Raw genomic sequence first — 24085 nt, forward strand, 5'->3', positions numbered from 1 at the left:
TTTGTGTTTTTGTTAACATATTTCCTTTTTAATATTGTGTTTTGCATTTTGGAATCATTCAGCAGTGGTGGTTGCTCTTGTGTTTACACATCGCACACAAACAGTCAGAAAGCGCAAACGGATACTTTCACTTGGAACAAATGGCGCGAGCTCACGTACAATATGAGTTTTGTGGAGGAGGGTGTGAGGGCGGCGTTGAGAGCACAAGACACAGACAGTATACTGGAGATCACGTGGCTGCTGCCGATTAACAATGGCCGACGGTGGGGGAAAAAGGCAGATGATTAGACAGAATAGAAGAAGGAGAAGAGAAAGTTGCTGCTGTATTGTCATTCAAAGTTGGTCTTTTGTCGCAATCATCAAGCACTGACTTTTGTTTAAGACATATCTGGTGTATTACAACAGGCCAGAGTCCAAATTGAGAGTCGTGCCACAACATGCCGGGCAGCACTCGGAAGAAATGTAGCATGGAAGAAGAAGAGGCAGAGAAGGTCCAGTGAAAGTCGTTCCCACAAGCAGAGAGAATATTCGCCAGTGGCTATTGTCGTATGCGTTTGTATGTGTTAAAGTAGCAGCTGTAATTGCCGTTGCTAATTACCGTTAGCCTGTCTGCGGTGTTTCACTGTACGTGATTTTCATCAGTTAAAATACCAGTTAATTGACCTTCCATTTAGAAGTTATCATCATTAAATCTAGCCAATGTATGGATGGGAAGCGTTCGGCTAAAAGGTAGCCTGTTAGCGTAGCTGGCAAAGCTAGCTAGTGCCGTGGTTCTTAGCTACAGTCGGTCTCATCTAGAGTAACATAGCTGTAGCTTTTCTGATTAACAATGAAAGTAGCAGCTAGCTTGGTTAGCATGGGCCATCTGAGCTCAGATCGCATCATAACCAAGCCCCGTGTTAGCATTGTAGGATTAGTGTTTTGGTTAACAAGCCAATTATTTAAATTTCTATGCTAGCATGTCTGAAGAAATACCCAGTTAGCTTACCTTCCATTTAGAAGTTACCATCATTAAATCCAAAGAATAATAGCCAATGTATGGATGGGAAGCATTAGGCTAAAAGGTAGCCTGTTAGCGTTTGCTAGTTCCATGGTTCTTAGCTACAGTAGGTCTCATCTGAGTAACATAGCTGTAGCGTTTCTGATTAACAATGAAAGTAGCAGCTAGCTTGGTTAGCGTGGGCCATCTGAGCTCAGATCGCATCATAACCAAGCCCCGTGTTAGCATTGTAGCATTAGTGTTTTGGTTAACAAGCCAATTATTTAACATTTCTATGCTAGCATGTCTGAAGAAATACCCAGTTAGCTTACCTTCCATTTAGAAGTTAGCATCATTAAATCCAAAGAATAATAGCCAATGTATGGATGGGAAGCATTAGGCTAAAAGGTAGCCTGTTAGCGTTTGCTAGTTCCATGGTTCTTAGCTACAGTAGGTCTCATCTGAGTAACATAGCTGTAGCGTTTCTGATTAACAATGAAAGTAGCAGCTAGCTTGGTTAGCGTGGGCCATCTGAGCTCAGATCGCATCATAACCAAGCCCCGTGTTAGCATTGTAGCATTAGTGTTTTGGTTAACAAGCCAATTATTTAACATTTCTATGCTAGCATGTCTGAAGAAATACCCAGTTAGCTTACCTTCCATTTAGAAGTTAGCATCATTAAATCCAAAGAATAATAGCCAATGTATGGATGGGAAGCATTAGGCTAAAAGGTAGCCTGTTAGCGTTGGCTAGTGCCATGGTTCTTAGCTACAGTAGGTCTCATCTGAGTAACATAGCTGTAGCGTTTCTGATTAACAATGAAAGTAGCAGCTAGCTTGGTTAGCATGGGTCATCTGAGCTCAGATTGCATCATAACCAAGCCCCGTGTTAGCATTGTAGCATTAGTGTTTTGGTTAACAAGCCAATTATTTAACATTTCTATGCTAGCATGTCTGAAGAAATACCCAGTTAGCTTACCTTCCATTTAGAAGTTAGCATCATTAAATCCAAAGAATACTCTCCAATGTATGGATAGGAAGCATTAGGCTAAAAGGTAGCCTGTTAGCGTTTGCTAGTGCCATGGTTCTTAGCTACAGTAGATCTTATCTGAGTAACATAGCTGTAGCATTTTTGATTAACAATGAAAGTAGCAGCTAGCTTGGTTAGCATAGGTCATCTGAGCATCACATTGCATCATAACCAAACCCCGTGCTAGCAGTGTAGCATTAGTGTTTTGGTTAACAAGCCAATTATTTAAAATTGCGATGCTCGTTTCGGGGTGAAGCTAACTAACCAGCCGTAGCATTTAATGTCTATACATTATGTGATTGGCCAGTCTGCATTTTAGAGGTGTGGCTACGCGAAAGGTCAATTAGCGGCAAATCCCCGCCCCAAATTACAATTGGCTTCCAATCTGTGCATTGTTATATAAAGCTCCTTCATGGAATGCTGAGGAAAATCCTTCATTTAAGAACAAAGCTAATGCTAATTCATGCACAGAGCTATTCATAAATATTTTACAATGCCTTAGCACAGGCTTTTGGTCTTCGTGTTTCCAACTGTGTGAGCATTTGAGAACCATTCATGTTCTGTTTATCGCATACATTCATTACTCAACGTCCCAGTAAGGCAAAGATCTGTTGCGTGTTTAGCCACCCAGTAAGACTAAAACATATGTTGGATTGAAAAGATGGGTCAATAAAGTGAAAAATCAAGACCTGGAATGGGGTCGTCTCAGGGCGTTTGAACAGTTTTTCAGAAAAGTCGTGTGAGTTGATTTCCAGTAGTGCATTACGGATGTTTATTTGATGAACGTGAAAGCCGGCGTGACTTGTTTTCAGCCTACATCGCTCCGTTACCTTCGCTCACGATTGATCAAGGCGAAAGGGCCTCCAAAATGAACGACCTTGTCCTACATTTCGATCTTACACGCTGGGAAGGACTCGTCCTGCATGACCACGGTGCTGCTGCTGGCCAGGACCATGATGTTCAGCTCCTGTTGCTTATCGTGGCTCTCCTGGTACCACTCCCTCATCACGTCTGTGTCGTGGGTCGGTATCAGCGTCACCTGATGGCCGGCAGAAAGCAGGAGTTAACCGTCTCGGGCTGACGCCAACATTTGCGTTGGTAGTCTGTTCTCTGGATGTTCAAAATGTCGGGGTAATGCCATAACTGATGTTTAGACCAGAGGTGGGCAAACTTGGTCCTCGAGGGCCGGAGTCCTGCAGGTTTTGCGTGTTTCCCTTCTCCAAAACAGCTGATATGTGATCGGCTCGTCAGCAAGGTCTACACAAGCCTGATAATGATCCTGTTGATTGGAATCAGCTTGTGTTGGAAGAGGGAAACCTCCAAAACCTGCAGGACTCCGGCCCTTGAGGCCCACCCCTGGTTTAGACTGTAGAACTGTAGGTCTGCACAGGAGCATTTCGCACTGTCGTAGGCTGTCAAAACAAATCAAGAGGGAAACTCTATGGACTCAAAATGCTCATGCTAAAAAAAAGATGCTAACAACAAAGTAAACGTGTATGACTTGAAATCAAAAACCCTACAGCCTTCATGACGCACAGCCGTCATACACCGAGGACACGCTGCATGGAGCATCTTCAGAGAGGGTCCAAACGATGACAGAAGAGCCTACAATTAGTTTTTTCTTAACATGTGACGACAGGCTCACAATTGAGGCACCGAAGCCTTCAAAAGAGCTCCAAACCCTCTACTGAATACCTAATTTCCATTTCCAACATCCTTTCGCTTGTGAAATGAGATTATCGACAATGACAGCAACCAAAACAAAATTGTGGCGTAGGCTGGACATAAGTAAGGGTTCTTAAAAAACACTCTGCATCTTTGTATAGTACGCACAAGTGACATACCTGCATATTGTTTTCCCACCGGGCTTTCCCTTCCAGCAGCGCATCGAGCACAGCCCGACTGGGCTCCTGAGACGTCTGGTCATTGCCGCTGACCACATAGTACGAGGAGCGCACCCGTTGGAAGAATTCGGCATCCACGTTCTTGGCATTGCAGTGATTGGGGATGTAAACCAAATCCATGTACATGGGAGGACAGTTGGGTAGAGACGCCACACTTGACACCTTCCCACTGGCACCTCGAGATGCTGACGTATTGGTTGCATTTTTGGCATCTTTCCCTTCCCCAAGACTTCTCTTGGGAGAGGCAGTCTTTGAGTCCTTCACTTTTGACAGACCGGTTTTCCGAGCTGGCGAGGAGGCCTTTTTGGTGAGTTTTTTCTTCTTGGGCTTTTCTGCGGTTTCCGTGTTAGCATTGTGGCGGTTTTCCTCCGCCTTGAGGGCTTCTGGATCGACCATGCATACGTCATGAGGGGCCGCGGTTGGAGCCGAGTCCCTGAGCGCGACTGGAGGAGGATCGGCATGCCTGTAGGTGAGGGTTCTGTCGGTGGGGAGAGTCTCTGAGTCATCCTCAGAATCAATGTTAGCATCTGCCGTGATAGAGGGGCACTCCTCGGTCCCTGGTGGAACATCGGAATCTGTCTGAGAGGGGGCGGATTCACTGATAGATGTGGGAGGCGTCTCCTCACATTGCCTGGCAGGAAGCTTACCCCCTGGAGGCGGTGGCCCACCTCCCACCACCTCAAGTGGCTTCTCCTCCTCCTGAGTTCTCTCTTCATTGATGAAATATTCAAGAGGGTTGGGGTTGATGAAAGACGGCGAAAGCTCCGTCTTGGGATGACGGTATTCACACGAACTGACTAAACAGAGGTCGACGTCCGTCTTGGACATTGCCGATTGACTGATCTTGGAGGAGTCAGGCTCCCTGAAGCTGCAGGCTGCGTTATAAGAACAGGGATGTGATGAAAGAGGTAGATATGACGGGGAAGGGACTTGGGGGCTCACGGGAGATTTCACCTCAATTGTTGAATCGTCACATAAAAACGGGTTGGTCTCCTTTTCTGGCAACGGTTTCCCTTCGTCTGAAAACCATAATTCAGATGATGACAGAGAAGTCGTTTCGAAGGGTTTGTAATGTTTTTCTTGTGTGTCACGCTTGTGCTGTGCAGACAGTGAAATGGGGCTGATGTCTCTTTCCACGGGACCTGAAGAAACTGGGGAAGCCTCACTGGAATGGGGAGGAGAGGGGCTGAGAGAGGCTGCCTTTGTCGTTACAGAGGGTTTGTCAAGTTTCTCCTGTCCGTCAGATTTGTGCTCCGCAGACGGTGAAATGGGGCTGATGTCTGTTTCAACGGGACCTCCAGAGACTGGGGACGCCTCACTGGACTGGCGGGGAGAGGGGCTGAGAGAGGCTGCCTTTGTCATTCCAGAGGTTTTGTCAAGTTTCTCCTGTCCATCAGATTTGTGCTCCGCGGACGGTGAACTGGGGCTGATGTCTCTTTCTGGGGATGCCACACTGGAATGTGGGGAATGGGGGGCAGAGTGGGTGAGAGAGACAGCCTTTGGCGTGACTGGAGAACCGTCTGCCTGCTCGGCCATCAGGGGCAGCTCTGTCATTTGGCACGGGGTTGTGACGGAGGGTGTGGACTGGGATGCGTCCGATGGGGTGACAGAAGTAGTATGAGCCGAATCGGCGTCTTCAAAAAGCAGTGGCTTCTCTGCCGTAGTGATTTGCTCCTCGGATGTTCTCACAACATCTGAAGGACTGTCGTCAATCTCAGTCGGGCCGTTCTCAGTCGCACGCGAGTTGGTTCCTGCTGATAGGTGCTCTGGAGATTGCTTGCTAAAGTCAAGGGCTAAGGAGTGGTCCGGTGACTCCTGGCCAAACTCCATTGAAATGGTAGAATGTTCAGGTGACTTTGTGTCATGCAGCTGTGTGTAGACTTTGGTCTTTGGCGAGACGTCTGGGGAGATGGACATGGGACGAGGGCAGTCTTCCTTGGATGGAGATGCTGCCTCCGCCTCATGGAAGGTCGTCGGGGTCTGACCTACGGAAACGGACAAAGAGTCATCCACTTCTGTCGAGTGAGGAGAGCCGACTTCGGCGTGAAGGGAAGGGGAGTCAGTGGTGGGCTCGGGCAGAGAGCTGGTGGCGAGGGAGGCAGTGGACGCTGAGGCTATATGTGAAAACACGTCCTCTGCTACCACTTCCTCCAGTGGTGTGCCAGACTTGTCTGATGTGCTGCCTTCAGAAATGGACATTTTGCTCTCTTCTTTGAAAGCGGTGATGGACTGAGCATCTGATTCTTGTCTCGCAAGTGTTGTTGTGGAAAAAACTGATCGGTCAATGTCATCCTCTTCCTTCTTTATAGGGGAGTCTAGGTCAGCCGAAGGTGGGCTTTTTGGAGAAGAAGCAACCTTCTCCATAGGGGACAAACACTCCTTCTCATCGGGTTCAGGCGACTCCCTGTTGGAGGATTCCTCTTTGTCACTTGTGACCTCCACAATAATTGGACCCTGGTCTTCATTTTCTGTCATGGGTGGCAGAGTTCCTGCTTTTTCTTCGACTGGGGACTGATAATAGGGTGTATGACCTGAGGACTGGGGGGAGTTTGCCCCCTCCAATGTTTTGTCTTCTGGGCTGAGGGTGGAATCACCCATCGCTCTGGCCAAGGTAGTGGACAGTTCAATCGGGGTGGCAAACGTTGACGGGGAATCAAAGTTGTATTTTTGGTCACTTGGGGGAGAATGCACGAAAGGTGATGTTGAAGTCAGCCTTGCCGAGACTGTGTCCTCCTTTTCAAATGTTTCCTGAACTGTGTTAAAGCCTTCTACTTTACCGTCACATGGAAATTTGTCCTCTTCGAATAACGATGGGGGAGATATTGTCGAAGCGGTATGGTCGTAGTCTTGGCCCTCTGTCGCATCGCTCTTAGAGTAGTCTGAACTAGGTTTACGCTGAAGTAAGGGTAGTTTGTTCTTCTCACACTCGCCAGATTGTGATATACCTAATCTGCCACCCTCCGGTGATGGAGAATCGGTCCCGTCGTTGGCCGTTTCATCGCTCAAACCGTCCCTCGGAGTTAGCATCTCATCCAGTGGAGTCGGCACACTCGAGATCTCAATGGTAGACTGCGTGAGGCCAGAGGTGACGGTAAACTCCTCGGGGAGCTCATCGGAGGCAGTTGAGCTCTCAACACCGGCCGGAAACATTTCATCGTGGATGGATGCGGCGGGGGAAACGGGCGATGACTCTTTTGGTGAGGCTGAAACAATCAGTTCCTTTTCCACTCCCATGTGCTGATCATCTGCGCGATCGTGATCATCAAGAGTTTCACGGGACTCTTTGCGATTTGATGCCACTGTCTGCGGCTCATAAACCTCCTCGGTTTCTCCTTTCTCTTCAAAATCTGCTCCGTCAGACGTTTCTTCCATCACAGTGCCCTCGTCTTCGTACTTTTCACTCATGTTACCATTGAGTTTACCCTTGAGAGCTTGCTCATCTGGAGTCGCTCCATTTTCCCCTTCGGCCTCCGTTGTGGCGATTCCTTCATCGACTGACTCCAGCGCCTCGGGAGACTCTTTGGCCTGCACGGGTTCTTTAGAGCGGGTTATCGCAGCCTCTTCGTCTGCAGTTTGCTGTACAGCTGCCGCGTCCTCCGCTAGATCTTCTGCTTGGAGCTCTTCAAAGTCCTTCGTGAGGTCTTCTGGGGAAGACATAGCAGCCCTTTCTGCCTCCGGGTCCACCGGAAGAGCGATTGCAGCAGCTGCACTTTTGGCAGCATCCGCCTTTGAATCCGCCTTTGGCGCTTTGGAACCTCCTTTGGCTTTCAGTTTAGAGGGCGTGCCTGCATCTTTCTTTGACACATCTTTTTTCAGGATCTTTGGTTTGGGGGACAGAACTTTGTCTTCACCAGATGAAGAGACCTTTTTGGTGTCTTTTGACAGCTTTTTAACATCCTTCTTCAGCTCCCTCTTTTCATCCTTTTTCTCTTTCATAGGAGAATCTCTCCTGACATCCTTTTTCGAGTCCCTTTTCTTTGCTTCTTCTTTTTTCACTCTTTCATCTTTCTTAATCTCTCTCTTAGGCGTGTCCTCTTTTTTGGCTACTTCTTTTTTAAGCACATTTCTCTTCTCTGGAGATATTTTAATGTCTTTCTTGGTAATCCTCTCCTTTTCAGGTTTCGCTTTGATTTGCGATGACTTTTTTTCTGGTGTTTCTTTCTGGGACATCTGGTCTGGTTTTGCCTTTGCCTCTTTCTCCGGAACCTTGACTCGCTCCTTCTTCAGCGGGGTCTTTTCTTTTTTCTCTGCCTTTTGTTGTTTTTCGTGAGACAGTTCATCCGCATCTGCCTTGGCTTTCTCCGCCACCTCCTCTTTGGACTCCTTCCTGACGGCTTTGCTTGGCGACGCCTTTGGAGTCGACCTCAGACTCTCTTTACTGTCTGTTCTGTTTTTCAACTTGGCTTGCTTTAGCGTCGGGGTTGACGGCACTTCGACAGACGATGGTTTTTGAGTGACGACTGCCTGCTTCAAGAAGTCCAGGTGCTTCAGTTTTTCCAAACCTTCAAAGATGTGCTGCTGGGTGGCATTTCCCGGGAAGAGAACACGCACGACTTTCTCCGAGGGGTTCGCGGGATGCCACACGATGAGGGAGGTGATAGAAGTCAGGTAGGATACGGGGAACTCCGACTCTTTCCCATTCGGCAGCAGGATAGAAGTGGTATCGTTTTCACTTCCTGTCCACTGCTTCATAAAATGCTGCATCTCCTTGCTGTTCTTTGCCGGATTGAGGACGTACATCTCGAGCTTTCCCACGCCCATCTTCTGAAAAAGTATAATGGGTTCAATTGTGTTCCCAACTGGCCGCTGCAGTGGCTCAGTTCTCAGATTCAGCTTTGCGAGGAAGTGCTGAGTGGCCGCCGCCTCCTCGAGATTCTTGCGTACTCTGTAATTAGGTTCAGGGCTTTCCAGATTCTCCGGAAGGTTGACAAACACAACACCGATATCCGGCGAGATCATGTTCTTCACCCAGTCGCTGTTCGCCGTCGAACCCTGCGACTGCTCCTCCTCCAGCTCCGCGATCTTCCTTTGCAACATGCTATTGATGCCTGGCAGGTTATCATCGCCGACGTGGGTCAGCAGGATGGAGTCCACGCGGTCTAGGTGCCTCACCAGCTTCCAGAAGCACGACTTCCTGTCGGAGCCGCCGTTGATGAGCATGTTGAAGCCATTGACGGCAAAAAGAGCCGAGTCGCCGCGGCCGCCGGGGAAGATGTAGCAACACGGCTTGGAGAGCTTCAGGAATCCGCCGGAGGCCGGCGGTTCCAGCATGTCGAAAGGAGTCAGGATCTCGACGGATTCGGACAGATACTCGGTGAACTCGGAGAGGCCCTCCATTTCAGGCAGGATGAGCGCTGAGTTGAGTTTCATGTTGATGAAGTCTTGCAGGTTGTGTTTGTCCAGGTTGGAGTTTTTCCAGTCCCCTTGATCGGGGCAGGAAAGCGTCAGGTTGGCTTTGTTTTCCGGGTGTATGGTGCTCAGCAGTTCGCCGATCTGAGCAATGGGACGTGGTTTTGTTATTTTTAGCAAAACACGGCAGCATTCCAACATTTGCGACAAGAAAGAAACGGCGAGCGCACCTCTTGGTCGGTGAATATGTCGATGAATTTGGCGAAGGAAAACGATCCGGACTGAAGGAGGAGCTCGCCAGTGCTTTCGGTGCATTGGCCCGACAGGATCAGAAGTTTGTGTCTGGCAGAGTCGGAGATCATCAACCGGACCTGAAATGAAAACAACACTTCACGTTTTCAGATGATCTCTTCGACAACAGTCCTAGTAAATTACAATGTCCAGTCCATTGGTGAGCTATATTGTGAAATAGGCCTGTGGGCTATCTTGGGGAGGGGGGGGGGGCTACCTTTGATGACCTCTGCCCTAGAGGCATCATCTGATTTGCATGACAAAACAAGCTTCCGCAGTAATAACGTTACTGACTGGCAAGAGACGAGTTGAATAAAAGCACTTAGCCAAGGCTGCAGCCAATTTAGAATCTAACGAGCTTAGCGACTCCATTAGCTAATTGGACCCGCTGTGTTTGTGGCAGTACGAATGCACACTTGCACTCGTGACAATGACCGTCTGCCGCTTCCTGTCAAAAAGTACGTTCACGTCGTAGGTCGGTTTCATCGCGTTTCCTTATCAAGCTGCTGAGGAACCAGGTGCAGAATATCCGGCGGCAGTTGTTACCTCAGTGCTGACGGTGTCGTCTGACGGGTTGATGAGCACCACCGTCTCCAGAACGTTACTTTTATGGTGAAGAATTCTCTGGCCTGCAAAAAAAAATTATAAATAATAAATATGTCATTTTTTTCTGAATAATTACTCCCAATTTCAGATTTCCTGACCAAAAAAAAAAAACATTCAAATGAATGAAATATAATAACAAAAAAATGTTTTAAAAAATGCTTGAGCATATACTTTTGTTGATACTCTGTAAACAGCAAAGTATATGAACTAGACAAAATATTATTTATTTATTTATTTATTTATTTATTTTTCATCAACTTGTGATCGGATCAGTGATTCAGTTGATTTAAACTCGCAGATCTGTGATCAAAAGTCCTAATCAATATTACCGGTACCACTCGATGTTAATAAAGTCAAATATTCCTCATTTACTATTTTTTTTATGGATGACTGACATTTTCATTCATGTCAAAGGGGAAAAATGATTTGCGATATAATTGCTCCGTGTTACGAGGATTTTTTTTTAAAATTGAAAAAAAAAATATATATATATAATGAAATTAATCTCGTTTCAACTATTATTGAATTATCATTCATTTTTTTTAATTAATCTGTATATACGTGAGCATCTTGTAAATGTGTGCGCACCAGACACACCCAAGCGCACACCACGACCGGCTCGACGCTTATTAAAGTGACAGCGTCCTCGCAGGCAACACGAGTCCACGCGCTTCCCTTTTCTCTCCCTTTGTCTGGTGTGAGTGGGCGTCGGCCTCCTGATGCGAATTAGCGCCGCCGCCGCCGTGTGACAAACGGACAAGACCAGCGCACCGGAACGGGCGTTGACCCCTGCAATTAACCATGGAAACTTGACCCCCCCCCCCCCCTCCCCCACACCTCATTTGTGTCCCATTGGCTTCCATGTCGGAGGCAGACCTCCACACAATCAAGCAGACAGGAGGAAATCGATGTGGAAGGCACCGGACCAAAAATAGATCAGTGGAACAACTGCAGAGACGAGCAATCCTCCTTTTGATTAATAAAAAAAAACACAAAAAAAAACAGCTTACATAATGAAGATAAAATGGTGTGCCATCAAAACACTGAGGCAAACAACAAAGAAGCCCTTACAATAAATCAAATGTAATACGACAATGTCAAACAACGTCATCCGACCACAATGAAGAAAAATTCACATTTTGCGCATTTACTATACAAACCCATAAAAAAAAAAATAAAAAAAATGGGTGATTTTGTTTGGGTCTCAAACTGGGAATTGTCATATTGCAGGCATCAAAATCTTACAGTGGACCACCGAACCCAAATCGGCAAAAAAAATTGAGGGCCACAAATTAGCACAAAGGTCAGCTTAAAAAAAATAAAATAATAATAATAATAAAAAAAAAAACTCAAATAAGTGAATTTTTGAATGCCGTAATGCAAATAAATGGTGATCAAATATATTTTACTGCAATGCAGTCTATTTGATGCACCTTTTCACTCATCATCCTAAAACTTAACCGGTGAAAGAATTGCTTTGATTTATTTTTCATTGAACATCACTTGTCGCTAGGCAGAATTCATGGGCCTCAGAGGTTAGATAGACATGCACTAATCCAAACAAAGCACACTTATCGGAAATAAAAAAAACAATTTTACTCATAAAAATGAATTTGACCATTTAATCACCGCTCTGTATGGAATATAAATTACAAGAAAGAAGGGGGAAAAAAAACTCGCAATTGGCACTCAAATATCGTTCTCAATTCCCCACAGGACGGACGACAAACAACCCGACATGAAAGTCGGAGATTATTTTTGTCAAAGCGTCTCGTGAAGGTCAACACGAGCCTTCATTTGCGTTTTATTGATCGCAAAACCGGATTTGTGAGAGGAAGATTTGAAATCTTTCCAGACGTCACGAACGAATCGAAACTGACGCATGACACGTAAAAATATGAACTGACGATGCGGACTCGCCTCTTGCCCCAAAACGTTTGGTCCTGACCTGTCGTGCTGAACATCATCGAGATGTCCAAGTAAAAGGCCCGGTTGTGTCAAACCCCGCCTCTCCCTCGTGTGATTGCCACGCCCCCGGCGAGCCGACTTGACGCAAGCCCGTTCTTCAATAAACATTTGAAACAAAATTGCTTCTTGCTGAAAGAAATCGTGGAAAGAAGAGAGAAGACGAGAGATGAAAGGAGGAGGGGAAAAAAAAAAAACTTGGCTGGTTTCGAACCAGTGACTTGCTGCTTACAGAGCAAGCACACTAAACACTGACTAGACTGTTCGTTCAGTTAGGTTCAACAGTGCAAATGTTTTACTTGTAGTTTACGCATGTGTCAGCCAGAACTTTTTGGGGGGATTTTAATTGTCATTGCAATTTGGCATTGCAGGGTCAATATGATAATTGATTGCTTTTAATTCATTTGGACAGAATGTTTACTAATAAAAGCTACTTTTGTCACTATCCCGTGGAGGTCTCAGAGAAAGTGGCATTTAGTCTGCATAGACGTTGCGGGGGTGGGTCCACACTTTATGATGTCATCAAGTGAGCACTCGCTGGTTTTGTCAGATTGGGAGCGGCTGGTGCTTGGAGAGCAGAACGACCTAGAATTTCTCAGAGAGGGGCGAATGGATGAAAACACTCCCGTCATGTTTTTGGTGAAGAATTAGCATTTTACACGACTAAAAGCTCCAAAAAAGTTGCTTTTCATGCTGCTGTTTCTTTAAGCAAAGCAGACCTGATTAAAGCAAAGCAAATATGTTGCTAAGCTGAAGTCGATGGTTGGATGGAATTAACAAAAAATGAAAAATAAAGCGCCGAAACGTCGGCTTGTATCTGGAAAACTCGTCGGCGAGAGTTCTCTCGCAAGTCCGATCGTGTTTTGGTCGCCGCCATGTTGGACGTCAGCTGCCGCTGCCTTCACCTTGGACAACGAGGTGACGCGGAGGAGGAGGAGGAGGAGGAGGAGGAGGAGCCCCCCCCCCCCCCCCCCCCCCCCCCCCCGACAGGATTTGGACGCGCTTGCTGCATCGTCTCCACTTTCATTTGTGCCACGCGATCCGCCGCAGTTCCTCAAATTAGCGCCATCGTTGCAGGCCAGTTTGTGTCGCGCTTGGAGGAATAAAGTGCCACACCCCAAAGATCAGGTGTGCCGCGGAAAACGATTTAATCACGCGAACAGAGTGTGTGATTTCAGTTGCAAGTGGAAAAAGAGAAGCGTTTATTATTTGAGGCAGGCATTTATTTCTCTTAAGGGGACTGCAACCACCAATCAGGGCGCAGCGTCAAATGCAGTGACGACCCCAATTTGAGGAAATACGCTCACGTTGATGTATAAATCGATTTGCAGAAATAAAAGCCTCACCTCAAATAAAAACCATTTGTTTTTGTTTTTTTTAAGCAGTCAAGTAAATATTCATCCACAGACACTTTTTGGAACAAGTAAGGGAATATTATGATCATAAGAATGATTTTGGAAAAATAAAAACCTTCCCTCTAATAAAGAACCAAAAGTCCTCACCCCCGGAAAAAGGAAAAAAAACAACAATAGATGCCGAGTACTTTCCGCAGTTGGTTAAATAATCATCTTGTGGTCCTAATAATTTGAAAACTATCATTTGAAGAAATAAAGGCCTCACCTCAAATAAAAACTTAACCATCTCCCTGCGAATACATCACCAAGTTGACAACCCATTTTTTTTTATTTTTTTTTTAGCAGTCGAATAAATATTCATGCACAACCACTTTTTGGAACAAGTAAGGGAATATTATGATCATAAGAATGATTTTGGAAAAATAAAAGCCTTCCCTCTAATAAAGAACCAAAAGTCCTCACCCCCGGAAAAAGGAAAAAAAAACCTGATAGAGGCCGAGTACTAATAATATTAATGAATTAGAGTGAATATTCATTATTAATATTATTATTATTATTCTATGAAACAATTTGTAAAAATAAAGGCCTCCCTCCTAATAACACAAGGCAAACTTCTGGTTGACATCTGCTACTTTTTGCAGTTACGTAAACAATAGCCACTAGACTGCTCTAAAAAACATTATTTGAAGAATTAAAGGCCTCCTTCGAATACAAACACAACCCTGGTGGACGGCCCGGTACCCTCTGCAGTTGAGTACGAGCCACCGCAATGCATTTTGACGTGTGGAAACGGGCGTTTTTGCATTTTGCATTTTTTTTTTTTTTGCGTTTTTGCATTTTGACGTGTGGAAACGGGCGTTTTTGCATTTTGCATTTTTTTTTTTGCGTTTTTGCATTTTGACGTGTGGAAACGGGCGTTTTTGCATTTTGCATTTTTTTTTTTTTTGCGTTTTTGCATTTTGACGTGTGGAAACGGGCGTTTTTGCATTTTGCATTTTTTTTTTTTTTGCGTTTTTGCATTTTGACGTGTGGAAACGGGCGTTTTTGCATTTTTTTTTTTTTTTTTTTTTGCGTTTTTGGATTTTAACGTGTGGAAACGGATGTTTTTGCATTTTGCATTTTTTTTTTTTGCGTTTTTGCATTTTGACGTGTGGAAACGGGCGTTTTTTTTACCTTTGACGTCTGCGGAGAAACGCGCCGAGTGTCGGGATACGAAGAGCTTGAGTTCCTGGTCCAGGTTGCAGTCCAGCAGGTTGGCGTCCCACGAGCGGATACCTCAACAAAAAAAAAAATCAAATAAACACGCAAAAAGGATTGGCATTTTTGTGCTGATTTTTTTTGCATAAACTAAATTACAGTAGCAATTTCACGCAAAGTATGAGTCACAAATTTCTGTTGCAAAACAACAACAACAAAATTCTCAATTAACTCATTGACTGGCAGCCATTTTCACTGAAAGAACTCCCTTCGCTCCCGGCTGTTTTTGACTGATTTAGCCAAGGCCGACAGAATATTGTGTTCTGGTGCTACAAAAACATGGAACCTACCAAAATAAAGATTAGAGTCTCTTCTTTCATCAGGGAAAAAAAAAGTATATTTTTATCTGTTTCCGTTTTGCAGCAATTAGCATATAGCTAAATGTCATCATTATTCACAAATCAGCTTGTTTTCAACATGACCCTGGTTGATCTCTTATACTCTGCTGCCACCTTCTGGCCGTTTTTGTAATAACTACCATTGCTTCAAGCTTTCCCTTCAGTTCAGAGGCTGCATCAAAGCCTTCTGTATGCGCTAGCATAAAAAAATAAAACAAAACATAAAACCGTATAAATCCGTCTTTGGGAGCAAATAATATGTAAAATAGAACGTATTTATACGTTTTTGGGAGCAAATGAGTTTAAAAATAGAAATTCAAAAGAGTGGTGCTTTTTTTTAAATATATAGTTGACAGTACTTCTGGTTTGTTGAGTTTTTATTTGTATTTTTTTAAAGTTGTATGCTAAAGAAATGACGTGTCAACAATGCGAAGCGCCGATTGGACATTTGCCGCCGTAAAACGGTCGTCTGAGGGGTGAAAACGATTTTTCGATGCGCTTGATCACATCAGCCTGCAGCTGAGTCACGGCCGGCTCCGTCGGCCGCACAATGGGAAGCATTTCTCCACAAAACAAAGCAAAGCAGTCGGGGTGGGGCACACAACGTGTGCTTTGACGCCTGCGTCCATTCCATATATGTCACAAATGCACATGTGGGGGGGGAAATAAATGACTGTGCGGAAATAATATATACATGCAGGTAGGCTATAGTTGAATTTTCAGTACACCAAAAAGTATTTGGTCAACAAAAACAAACACAATTATTTTAAAATAAAATAAATGGCAATAAAAAGACCAGTAAAATGAGTTGTATATATTTTTATCATTTTAAACAAAAATTGTAGAATTTTGTCACTTTCAACTCCTTTGTCATGAAAACTGAACTGTCATCATCCAGATGATGATGATGATGATGATGAAAATGCTAATTGTAGGTGAAAACTCACCTATCAAAAGTGCCCAAATATTTTACGCCCAATTCCACATTATTAATACTTTGAAAACACCATATGACTTCCATCTGTTGGACTTTGAAAATTGTAGCTGGTTGTACATTAAAAAAAAAAAAAAACGAAGACTCAACCCCACCCTTAAGAGACTAAATGTGACGATGATGATGATGATGATGATGAAAAACTCATTTGCCACTACGCAAATACTTTCAGGAATAATTTCTCATATTGCTCATATGAAGGTGAGACAATTTATGTCATATGAACCAAATACTGTGACTATATTTCAATTGTTCTTTTTGTTTACGTAAACATAATTAGCCTTTTATTGTTAGCTTCTTAGCCATTAGTAAGCAACCAGATAAAAATAAGGAACGTCTTTATAAATTGGTCCTCGTGGCTTCCCGTAGGGACCGCAGTGCGGCCCTGGCCACGCCCACCGGCCGGTGTGGGATGAGAGAGCTGGATGCAGGAGGAGGAGGAGGAGGAGGAGGAAGAGGAGCGGGGGATGCTCCCACGGGACAGGGGTCAACCAGTTTATTGCTGGAGAGTGCCACAAATAATAAATAAGCCCAATAAATATATCAAATGTGCGTCACGGATAAAAACCGAGAGAGCCCCCCCACCCCCCCGCCCCGCCCTGCCGCTCGCCGGCTTACCCCTCTCGATGTCGGCCACGGCGCACTTGAGGTTCTCCTCCGCGACCACCTCGCCGAGGACCACCAGCAGGTAGAATTTGGAGTCGACGAAGTGGCGGGCGGGGCTGCCCGCCGCCGGGGCCCCCGCGGCCTGCAGGCCGGGCGTCGTCGCCGGAGCCGTTGCCGGAGCCGGCTCGGTGGCGAGCATCGCGGCGCTGTGCTGCTGTTGCACCAGGGTGGACATCCGAGCGGGGCGGCGCCTCCTCCTCTTCTTCTTCTTCTTCTTCTTGTTGTTGTTTCGATGCTGCTTGCGCTGCAGTCGGCGCACGAGTGAGGAGGACAAGGAGCGGCTCCGCCACCCCACCCCTCACCTTCTTTTTTTTTTTCCTGCACACTCACTGCACAGCTGATGTCACTGGCAACGAATCAAGCGCACCCTCCCGGAAGCAACCCGGAAGAATGAGGAGAGATGAGAATTCGGTCTGCAGCTATCGATCATCTGAATTCTCATTCTAACTCTATTCTATTTTATTTTTATTTTTATTAGCGCGACTCACAGCTGAACATCACTCACTTCCTAACATGTACGACAAAAATACATTTGATATATGTAAAGATTACGCCCATATGAGATGAATTGGAAAAATTGGGTGTGGTTACTTTCTTCGCCCCCTCCTCCAAAGTAAATACATAAACAAACAAATAAATATTGTTTTGAAAATAACTAGGGATGTTCGCTAACACTTTTCACCCCCAGACCAAAAACAAAACAAAACAAAACAATATAATGTCAACAATGTTATGTGTAATAATCCAGAGGACAGAAAAAGTCCGAGTCAAAATATGTTGTCATAAATCTTCATATTAGATGTTCCATGTTAGTTGCTGATCGTAAAACGGCCACAAGGGGGCGGGCCGATACCTGTATCGCAAGTACCGGTTCGACTTTACACCGGTCTGATCGGGATCGAACGATATTTGGCATTTTCTGCTAAATCGATGATCGGCTATAATGTCTTAATTTGGCTGGCCAATCAATGACGTCATTGATTGGTTCCGTGAAATAAAATGTTATATTTAATGTTCACAGCGTTTTCTTTTTGTTTTTTGGAGAATTGTATTTTTTTCCTCCAGGTATTTTCAAGTTAAAAAAAGAAATAAAAAATAGATGTATTGCTCCATATTATGATCGAATCTTTTTTTTTTTTTTTTACGAGCTGAAGTGTGGCTTTATTTGAGTATAGCTATAAAATATCACCATTTTATAAAATATGACTAACAACAACAAATGGAAAAAAAGGAAAGAACTATCGAAACTATAGAAAGGCCTCAATTTTCTGGATTTGTTGAGCACGAGCAATCTTAAAAGGGATTTCCCTTGACAAAAAAAACCTGCAGGAAGCTTGAACGGAAACCATAAAAGACAAAAGTGATCAAAACGTGCCCAGATCACACATGAAGTTGCTTGTCGGCGTGTGGACGCTCAGCCGCCTTGACAGCCTTTTTTTTTTTTTTTCCTTCCAAAAAAAACCAACAAAGTCATGTTTCCCCTTTGAAGATTGCGGGACTGCTGCAATTCGTCGACTTCAAATCATGTTTTGTTATCAAACTGAAGCCATATGTCATTTTTGGTGAGCGTTTAGTGAAATAAAATGCTAAGATTTGAGTCGAGCACTTTTGCAGTAGCATTTTTGGGGAATGAAAAATCGGATATTTTGTACGGAAAGTCACTTGAAAAAAAAAATCCTGTTTTTCTCTTTTTTTTGTGGAGCTTTGTTTTTTTCTGACCCCCCATTTTGTCATAAAAGAAATTCTGAAAAACAGGAAAAAAATAATCAGGAAATAAAAGGAAAAAAATCTATATTTTTTACAAATATTTTTTTACCATGTTTTCACAAATATTTTTTTCCCCGTTTTTCTGTGCATTTTTTCCTCCTTTTTATCAGAATATCCACCTCTTTTCTTCTTGGAATATTATTTTTTTTTATTATAAAAAAATAAATTAGAAAAAAATATTTATTTTTTTTGCCCTGTTTTTCCAAATAATTTTTTTGTCTGTTTTTCTGTGCAATTTTTCATACTGTTTATCATAATATTCCCCCTTTTTTTCTTGGAATATTTTTTTATTGTAGAAAAATAAATTAGTAAAACAGGAAAAAAAAATCAGAAAAACAGAAAATAATTTTTAAAAATTACACAAAAAAACACAAAGCGACCCCCCCCCCAAAAAAAGTCTGAAAAACAGGATTAAAAAAAAAAAAAAAGTCAGAAAAAGAGGATTTTTTTTTTTCCCTTATGTGAATGCAATACACTTCTGTATTTTTGGAAGTTAATTTGTTTTTATTTTAGTTTTTTGTTTTTTAATGGAATACTTGGACAATAATTGCAATATGTTGTACATTTGTGGGAGACAATTAAGCATTTTGATTTTTGAAAATGAATTACTGAAACTTGCAAAAACGTTAATAATTTGGAAATGTGCTAATCATCAGCAATCAATACAAACTGCATCAGGGCTGAATTGAATAAATTCGATTTTTTTTATTTTTTATTTATTAAATGTGAAATGAAGATACAATCTTTAAATGCTAAACTATACTGCTAGGCAGGCATCATTTGGAAAACTACAAATTGGCATCATGTTGATGATTGTGCTGACAGCACCACCTAGTGGCCACAATCGCAAACAGAAGGCTGCAGATTTTTGAGCTTTTTCTTTGCCAAGGCCTGCTGCTCTGAGATGAAAGATATTTATTGTGTCATTGTGGGAATGCTGAAAGCGTCCCATAGATGTTATTCGAATTTTTATTCTCACTTTTTTTTTTTGCTGAGATAATAACTCGTCCGTACATACGACTGATCATCATTACCAGCTCGCTGATACTGCTCAGTAAACACAAGGTGAGGATTTGAATTCCACCTTCACCGGATTCCAGTTCAACTTTTCTTTTTATTCTTTGTCATTCAACTCCAGTTTACTCTTAAAAATTATTAGTAACACTAATACTGCTACTACTTCTATTAACTCATTCACTGCCATTGACGGAAAAAGACGTCAATGTCAAATCTTTTTGCTGGCCTGGCAGTGAATGAGTTAATAGTAGTGGTAATTAGTTAATTACTTTTGTAATTTCCACAGAATTCAACCTTCAGTTTCCTTCATAAGCATTCAGCTTTCAGCATTCCCGCACAATTTCTGCAGAAATTGCACTTAGTCTAGTTTATTGATTATTGTTTGTTTTTTGGGGGGGGGTTTTTCCCGAGCACTTTGTTGTTTGATTACCGTAACGTGCGCGCGTGTGACACAAGCTGTTGCATCACAACAGCTGCAACAGCAGCCAAATCGCATCCAGTGCAGGAAGAATTTACTGTGCTGATAATTTTGAGGCAAAAAAAAATGCAAATAAAAAAATTGACGGAAAAAAATTGGAGACAAAATTTGAGTTCAAATTTTGGGTGATGTGACCAAAAAAAAAAAAAAAAAAAAGAAGCTAGCTAGCACCCGGGGCTAAAGGCAAACTGTGGCAGGATTTTTACTTGACGTTTTTACTTTCTGGACTTGGATTTTTGGCTTTTTTTAGTCATTTTGGCTTTTTTAGCCCCTTGTGCTAGCTAGCTAGCTCCCTAGCAGGTAATTGAGCACCCGGGGAGCTCGTTCAGGAGCTCGCTAGCTAGCACCTGGGAATAAAGCCAAACTGTGGCAGGGTTTATTATTTTCTGGACCTGGATTTGCCACCTCTGTTTTTACTGGATTAAGGGGAAAAAAATGGTGGGCAGTAAAAGTAAATCTTTTTCGTCATCGTCATGTGAACTCCTTTTTGCGTACACTTTGTCCACCGGGTCGGCGGCGCTTAGCAAAACCAAGTAAGGCGATCTTTGGGAAAGTTTGGGGAGTTCTTCTGGACCACTTGAAGATGTCCTCCTCCCACTCTGTCTTCATTGAGAGGCCAAAAACAAAACCGGAGGACCCGAGTAGGAAAAAAAAACAAAAGAAAGAAAGCTCCGTTGCTTGAAAATCCAAATAAATAAATGAATACAAAAATATCAGCTGCATTATCGCACCGAGCCGCAAATATTGGAGCCCCGGCGGAATTCCGCTTGAAAACGTCTGCCGCTCATCCTGGGAACGCGGAAATCTGGGATCTCACGGCCGGAGCGCCGCTTCGGTATCGCCACTTCCCGACATGAGAGCGGTTACGGGGGCGGCGGGTCACTTGGAGTGCGCGCGGCTGCAGTGATGTCACGTTTCACTTCCAAAATGAAACTTCGCTGGAATTCCTCCTGAGAACGCCGTTATTATAGTTTGGGAATTTTCATTTGAGTTCATTTTCAGGGTGGTCCTGTTAGTTTTTATCAATATTACTTATTTTGAAAAATGTTTAGTTTTAGTTTAGTTTTTTTTTATTTTATTTTTTTATAACTCATTCACTCGCCGCCATTTTCACATTTCGCAATCCCGTTCGCTCCCGCCCAGCTGTTTTACTGGATTTTGACTGATTTTGCAAAGGCCCACAAAATATTGTGTTCTATTGCTATAAAAACATGGAACCTACCAAAAGAAACATTAGTGTCTCTTCTTTCATCAGGAAAAAAATATATATTTCTATCTGTTTCCGTTCTGCAGCAATTAGCATTACAATATAGCTAAATTGAATCAATTTTCACAAATCTATTTAGAATTGTAAGTAATTTAGCTTTTTTTTTCTAGATGGCCCTAGTTGATCTCGTTTACTCTGCTGCCACCTGCTGGCCGTCTGTGTAATAACTACCATTTCTGCAACCGTTCTTTGCAGTTGAGAGGCTGCATCAAAGCCTTCTGTATGCTTTAGCATTTAAAAAACAAAAAAACAAAAAACCGTATAAATACGTCTTTGGGACACTTAAAACGTTTAAATTAAAACGTACATTTTTGGGAGCAAATGAGTTAATAAACACAATGGTGAAATGAAAAACAGCAACTAATTTCTTACCTAGTGTTGCATTTCGTCTGAGTTAATCTAAAGCCGACACATTTTCAAAACATCTTTTATTCCGGTTAAATAAATCTACTTAAAAAATCGCATTTAAAATCATCCCCAAAATCAACATGCATAAAATTAATGATCAAAGGACATTTTCGCGATAATTAGAGTTAGTTTTAGTTTTGTAAACATAAAATGTTAGTTTACGTTTTTGTTGACATTTTACGGTCGTTTTGTCCCTTACCGGGATTTTTTTTTTTTTTTTTTAAATGAACCAAATCTGGCAAATTTTTTTCCGATTGCTACCAAACTCGATTTTTGTAACCCGAGCTAAATTGGGAAACATTTCCATTGTCATCATTGCCTATGTGTGCCATATGGCTTTAAATGAATGAGACATCCTTTAAGAAGCAATAATAGCCGAGACATTTTTTTTTTTTTCTCACTTGCATGAGTCACAAATCCTCATTTGGTTTGCCCCGAGAGAAGCAAAAGAACCGCAATAAACACAACAAGCCAGGCGGGCGTTTTATGTTCAGGTGAGGACAAGGTTCGATTTTTTTTTTTTTTTTTTTGCCCTTTTCACGCCGACTCGTGTTTGTGTGTGAAAAGACGAGCGCCCCGAGGAAGCGGCGGCGGAATTAAAAGTGATTATGTCGCTGGAATCTGCACAAGCTTCTGGATAAAAGATTCCATTGTGCATCCCTGCAGGTCGCTGCACCGCTTCGCGTTTTTGTTTTGAGAGCTGCGCAAAACGCCCGACGGGCAAAATGGTGGAAAGTACCATTAAAAAAAAAAAAAAAAAAAAAACAGCACAGGGTGCAACAAGGACCGGCGAGACGCACTCAAGAAATACATTTGAAGTCTAATTTTGAAGCATGTAAGATTACAAAAGTCTACACACCCCTGTTTTTTGTGACATAAAAAAAATGAAAGACTTCATATGTCATGTAAACTGTATAATACTCAATAAAAAATTTTCAAGATTTTCGAGATTGGAAGCAAAATTAATCTACTGAAACAACTTGGTTGCACAAGTGTGCACACCCTCGTCTTACATCTGGAGATGCGTCTGAAATGAACAAATCACATTCGAACTCATGTTAAATGGGAGTCATGGCAGCTGGTCTAGTAGGCTTTTTGTGACTTTTTTTTTTTTTTTCCTCCCAGGAGGTTCTGTTTGGAACTGTTCATAATTCCCTTCACTATGTCCCAATTGTGTCACAACCAAATACAATTGGCCACATGCGTTTGGGAAATTTCAAGGGTGTTTTTGCAAAGCCCAATATTTGGGCTTTTTTGGGGGGCATAATTCCAAATTATGTGCTTGGGGAAACCAACACCCCCCCCCAAATAAATAAATAAATAAATACATAAATAGATTCTATTTTTTATACCCGTTTTTATGTTCACTTTTATTTATGTATTTATTTATTTATTGATTGATTTTGTCATTTATTTATTTATTTTGAATTTTGTCAGTTTTGGGCCGTACTGCCAAGTCAAACTGTTATTCAAATGAGGGGGGCGGTCCTAAGCATGTCTTGGGTCGGACTACGGGTGGCAAACTGCCCGTCATTGGTTGAGTGAGCAACTCTCCTTGTTCGTAGGCCGGCCCACGACACGCTTAGGACCGCCCCCCTCATTTGAATAACATTGCGACTTGGCAGTACGGCCTAAAACTGCCAAAATTCAAAATAAATAAATGACTGAAAGTGAAAATAAAAATTGATATACAAAAATACAATTAAAAAATTAAATACAAATGTATTTATTCATATATAAATTTTTTGCTCTTTTTATTACCACTTATATTTATTTTTTGGGATATAATTTTCAAATGATATTTTTTCATATCCATTTTTATTTTCCCTTTTAGTAATTTATTTATGTATTTATTTTGAATGTTGGCAGTTTTGGTCCTCCATAATAAAGCGTTACGAGTTTACACAAAAAAAAAAAACGTCTTTAGTGTAAACAGTGGCTCACAAAAGCGGCTGGAAGAAGAACAGGCATGTTTGCCTCCGCGCGCATTCCAAACTTTTGGCATGTGTCATCATTTTCGTCTTTATATAAAAATAAGTCGCCTCACCCTGCCTCATATATAAGCAGGCGCGTGTGCGCACACGCACGCACAGATTGCAGGACGCTCGCTCGGTATGCGATGTTTGCTCTCCCGAAGGGGAAATAGTTTGCAAGTGTCGGGACTTGTTCCCCCCTTTAAAGCTTATGCGCTAAAAACTGCGGCCCAACGTGGGGCTGATGAGGGTAATTATAGTTGCGGCCGGAGGGGGGGGGGGGGGGGGACAAAAAAAAACAACTTTTTGTTGCCATTGATGAGGAACTTGCAAAGAAATATTTCATTTCAAGTTGATTTTTCAGGTTTCAAGAATGACTGATGGCCAATAAAAAAAAAAAAAAAAAAAAAAAAATGGTTGTACGAACATGTGCGATCTGTAT

The 24085-nt window shown here is 42.9% G+C and overlaps 1 protein-coding gene across 2 annotated transcripts in view; it reads right to left on the reverse strand.

The window, feature by feature from the left end:
- The window catches only part of map1b (microtubule-associated protein 1B), a 32135-nt gene continuing 8050 nt past the window's right edge, over positions 1-24085 (reverse strand). The window contains exons 1-6 of one of the 2 annotated variants that reach the window (XM_077498355.1): positions 16686-17454; positions 14652-14753; positions 10099-10181; positions 9492-9632; positions 3853-9405; positions 1-3047 (exon numbers count right to left, since the gene is read on the reverse strand). In XM_077498355.1, the coding sequence (XP_077354481.1) occupies positions 2892-3047; positions 3853-9405; positions 9492-9632; positions 10099-10181; positions 14652-14753; positions 16686-16908 (6258 nt within the window). In that variant the 5' untranslated portion in view covers positions 16909-17454 and the 3' untranslated portion in view covers positions 1-2891. Of the gene's footprint in view, positions 3048-3852; positions 9406-9491; positions 9633-10098; positions 10182-14651; positions 14754-16685; positions 17455-24085 lie in introns of those variants that run through there. The other variant, XM_077498356.1, reaches the window with a different exon arrangement.

Source organism: Festucalex cinctus, chromosome 15, assembly GCF_051991245.1.
Source record: "Festucalex cinctus isolate MCC-2025b chromosome 15, RoL_Fcin_1.0, whole genome shotgun sequence".
Taxonomy (NCBI): domain Eukaryota; kingdom Metazoa; phylum Chordata; class Actinopteri; order Syngnathiformes; family Syngnathidae; genus Festucalex; species Festucalex cinctus.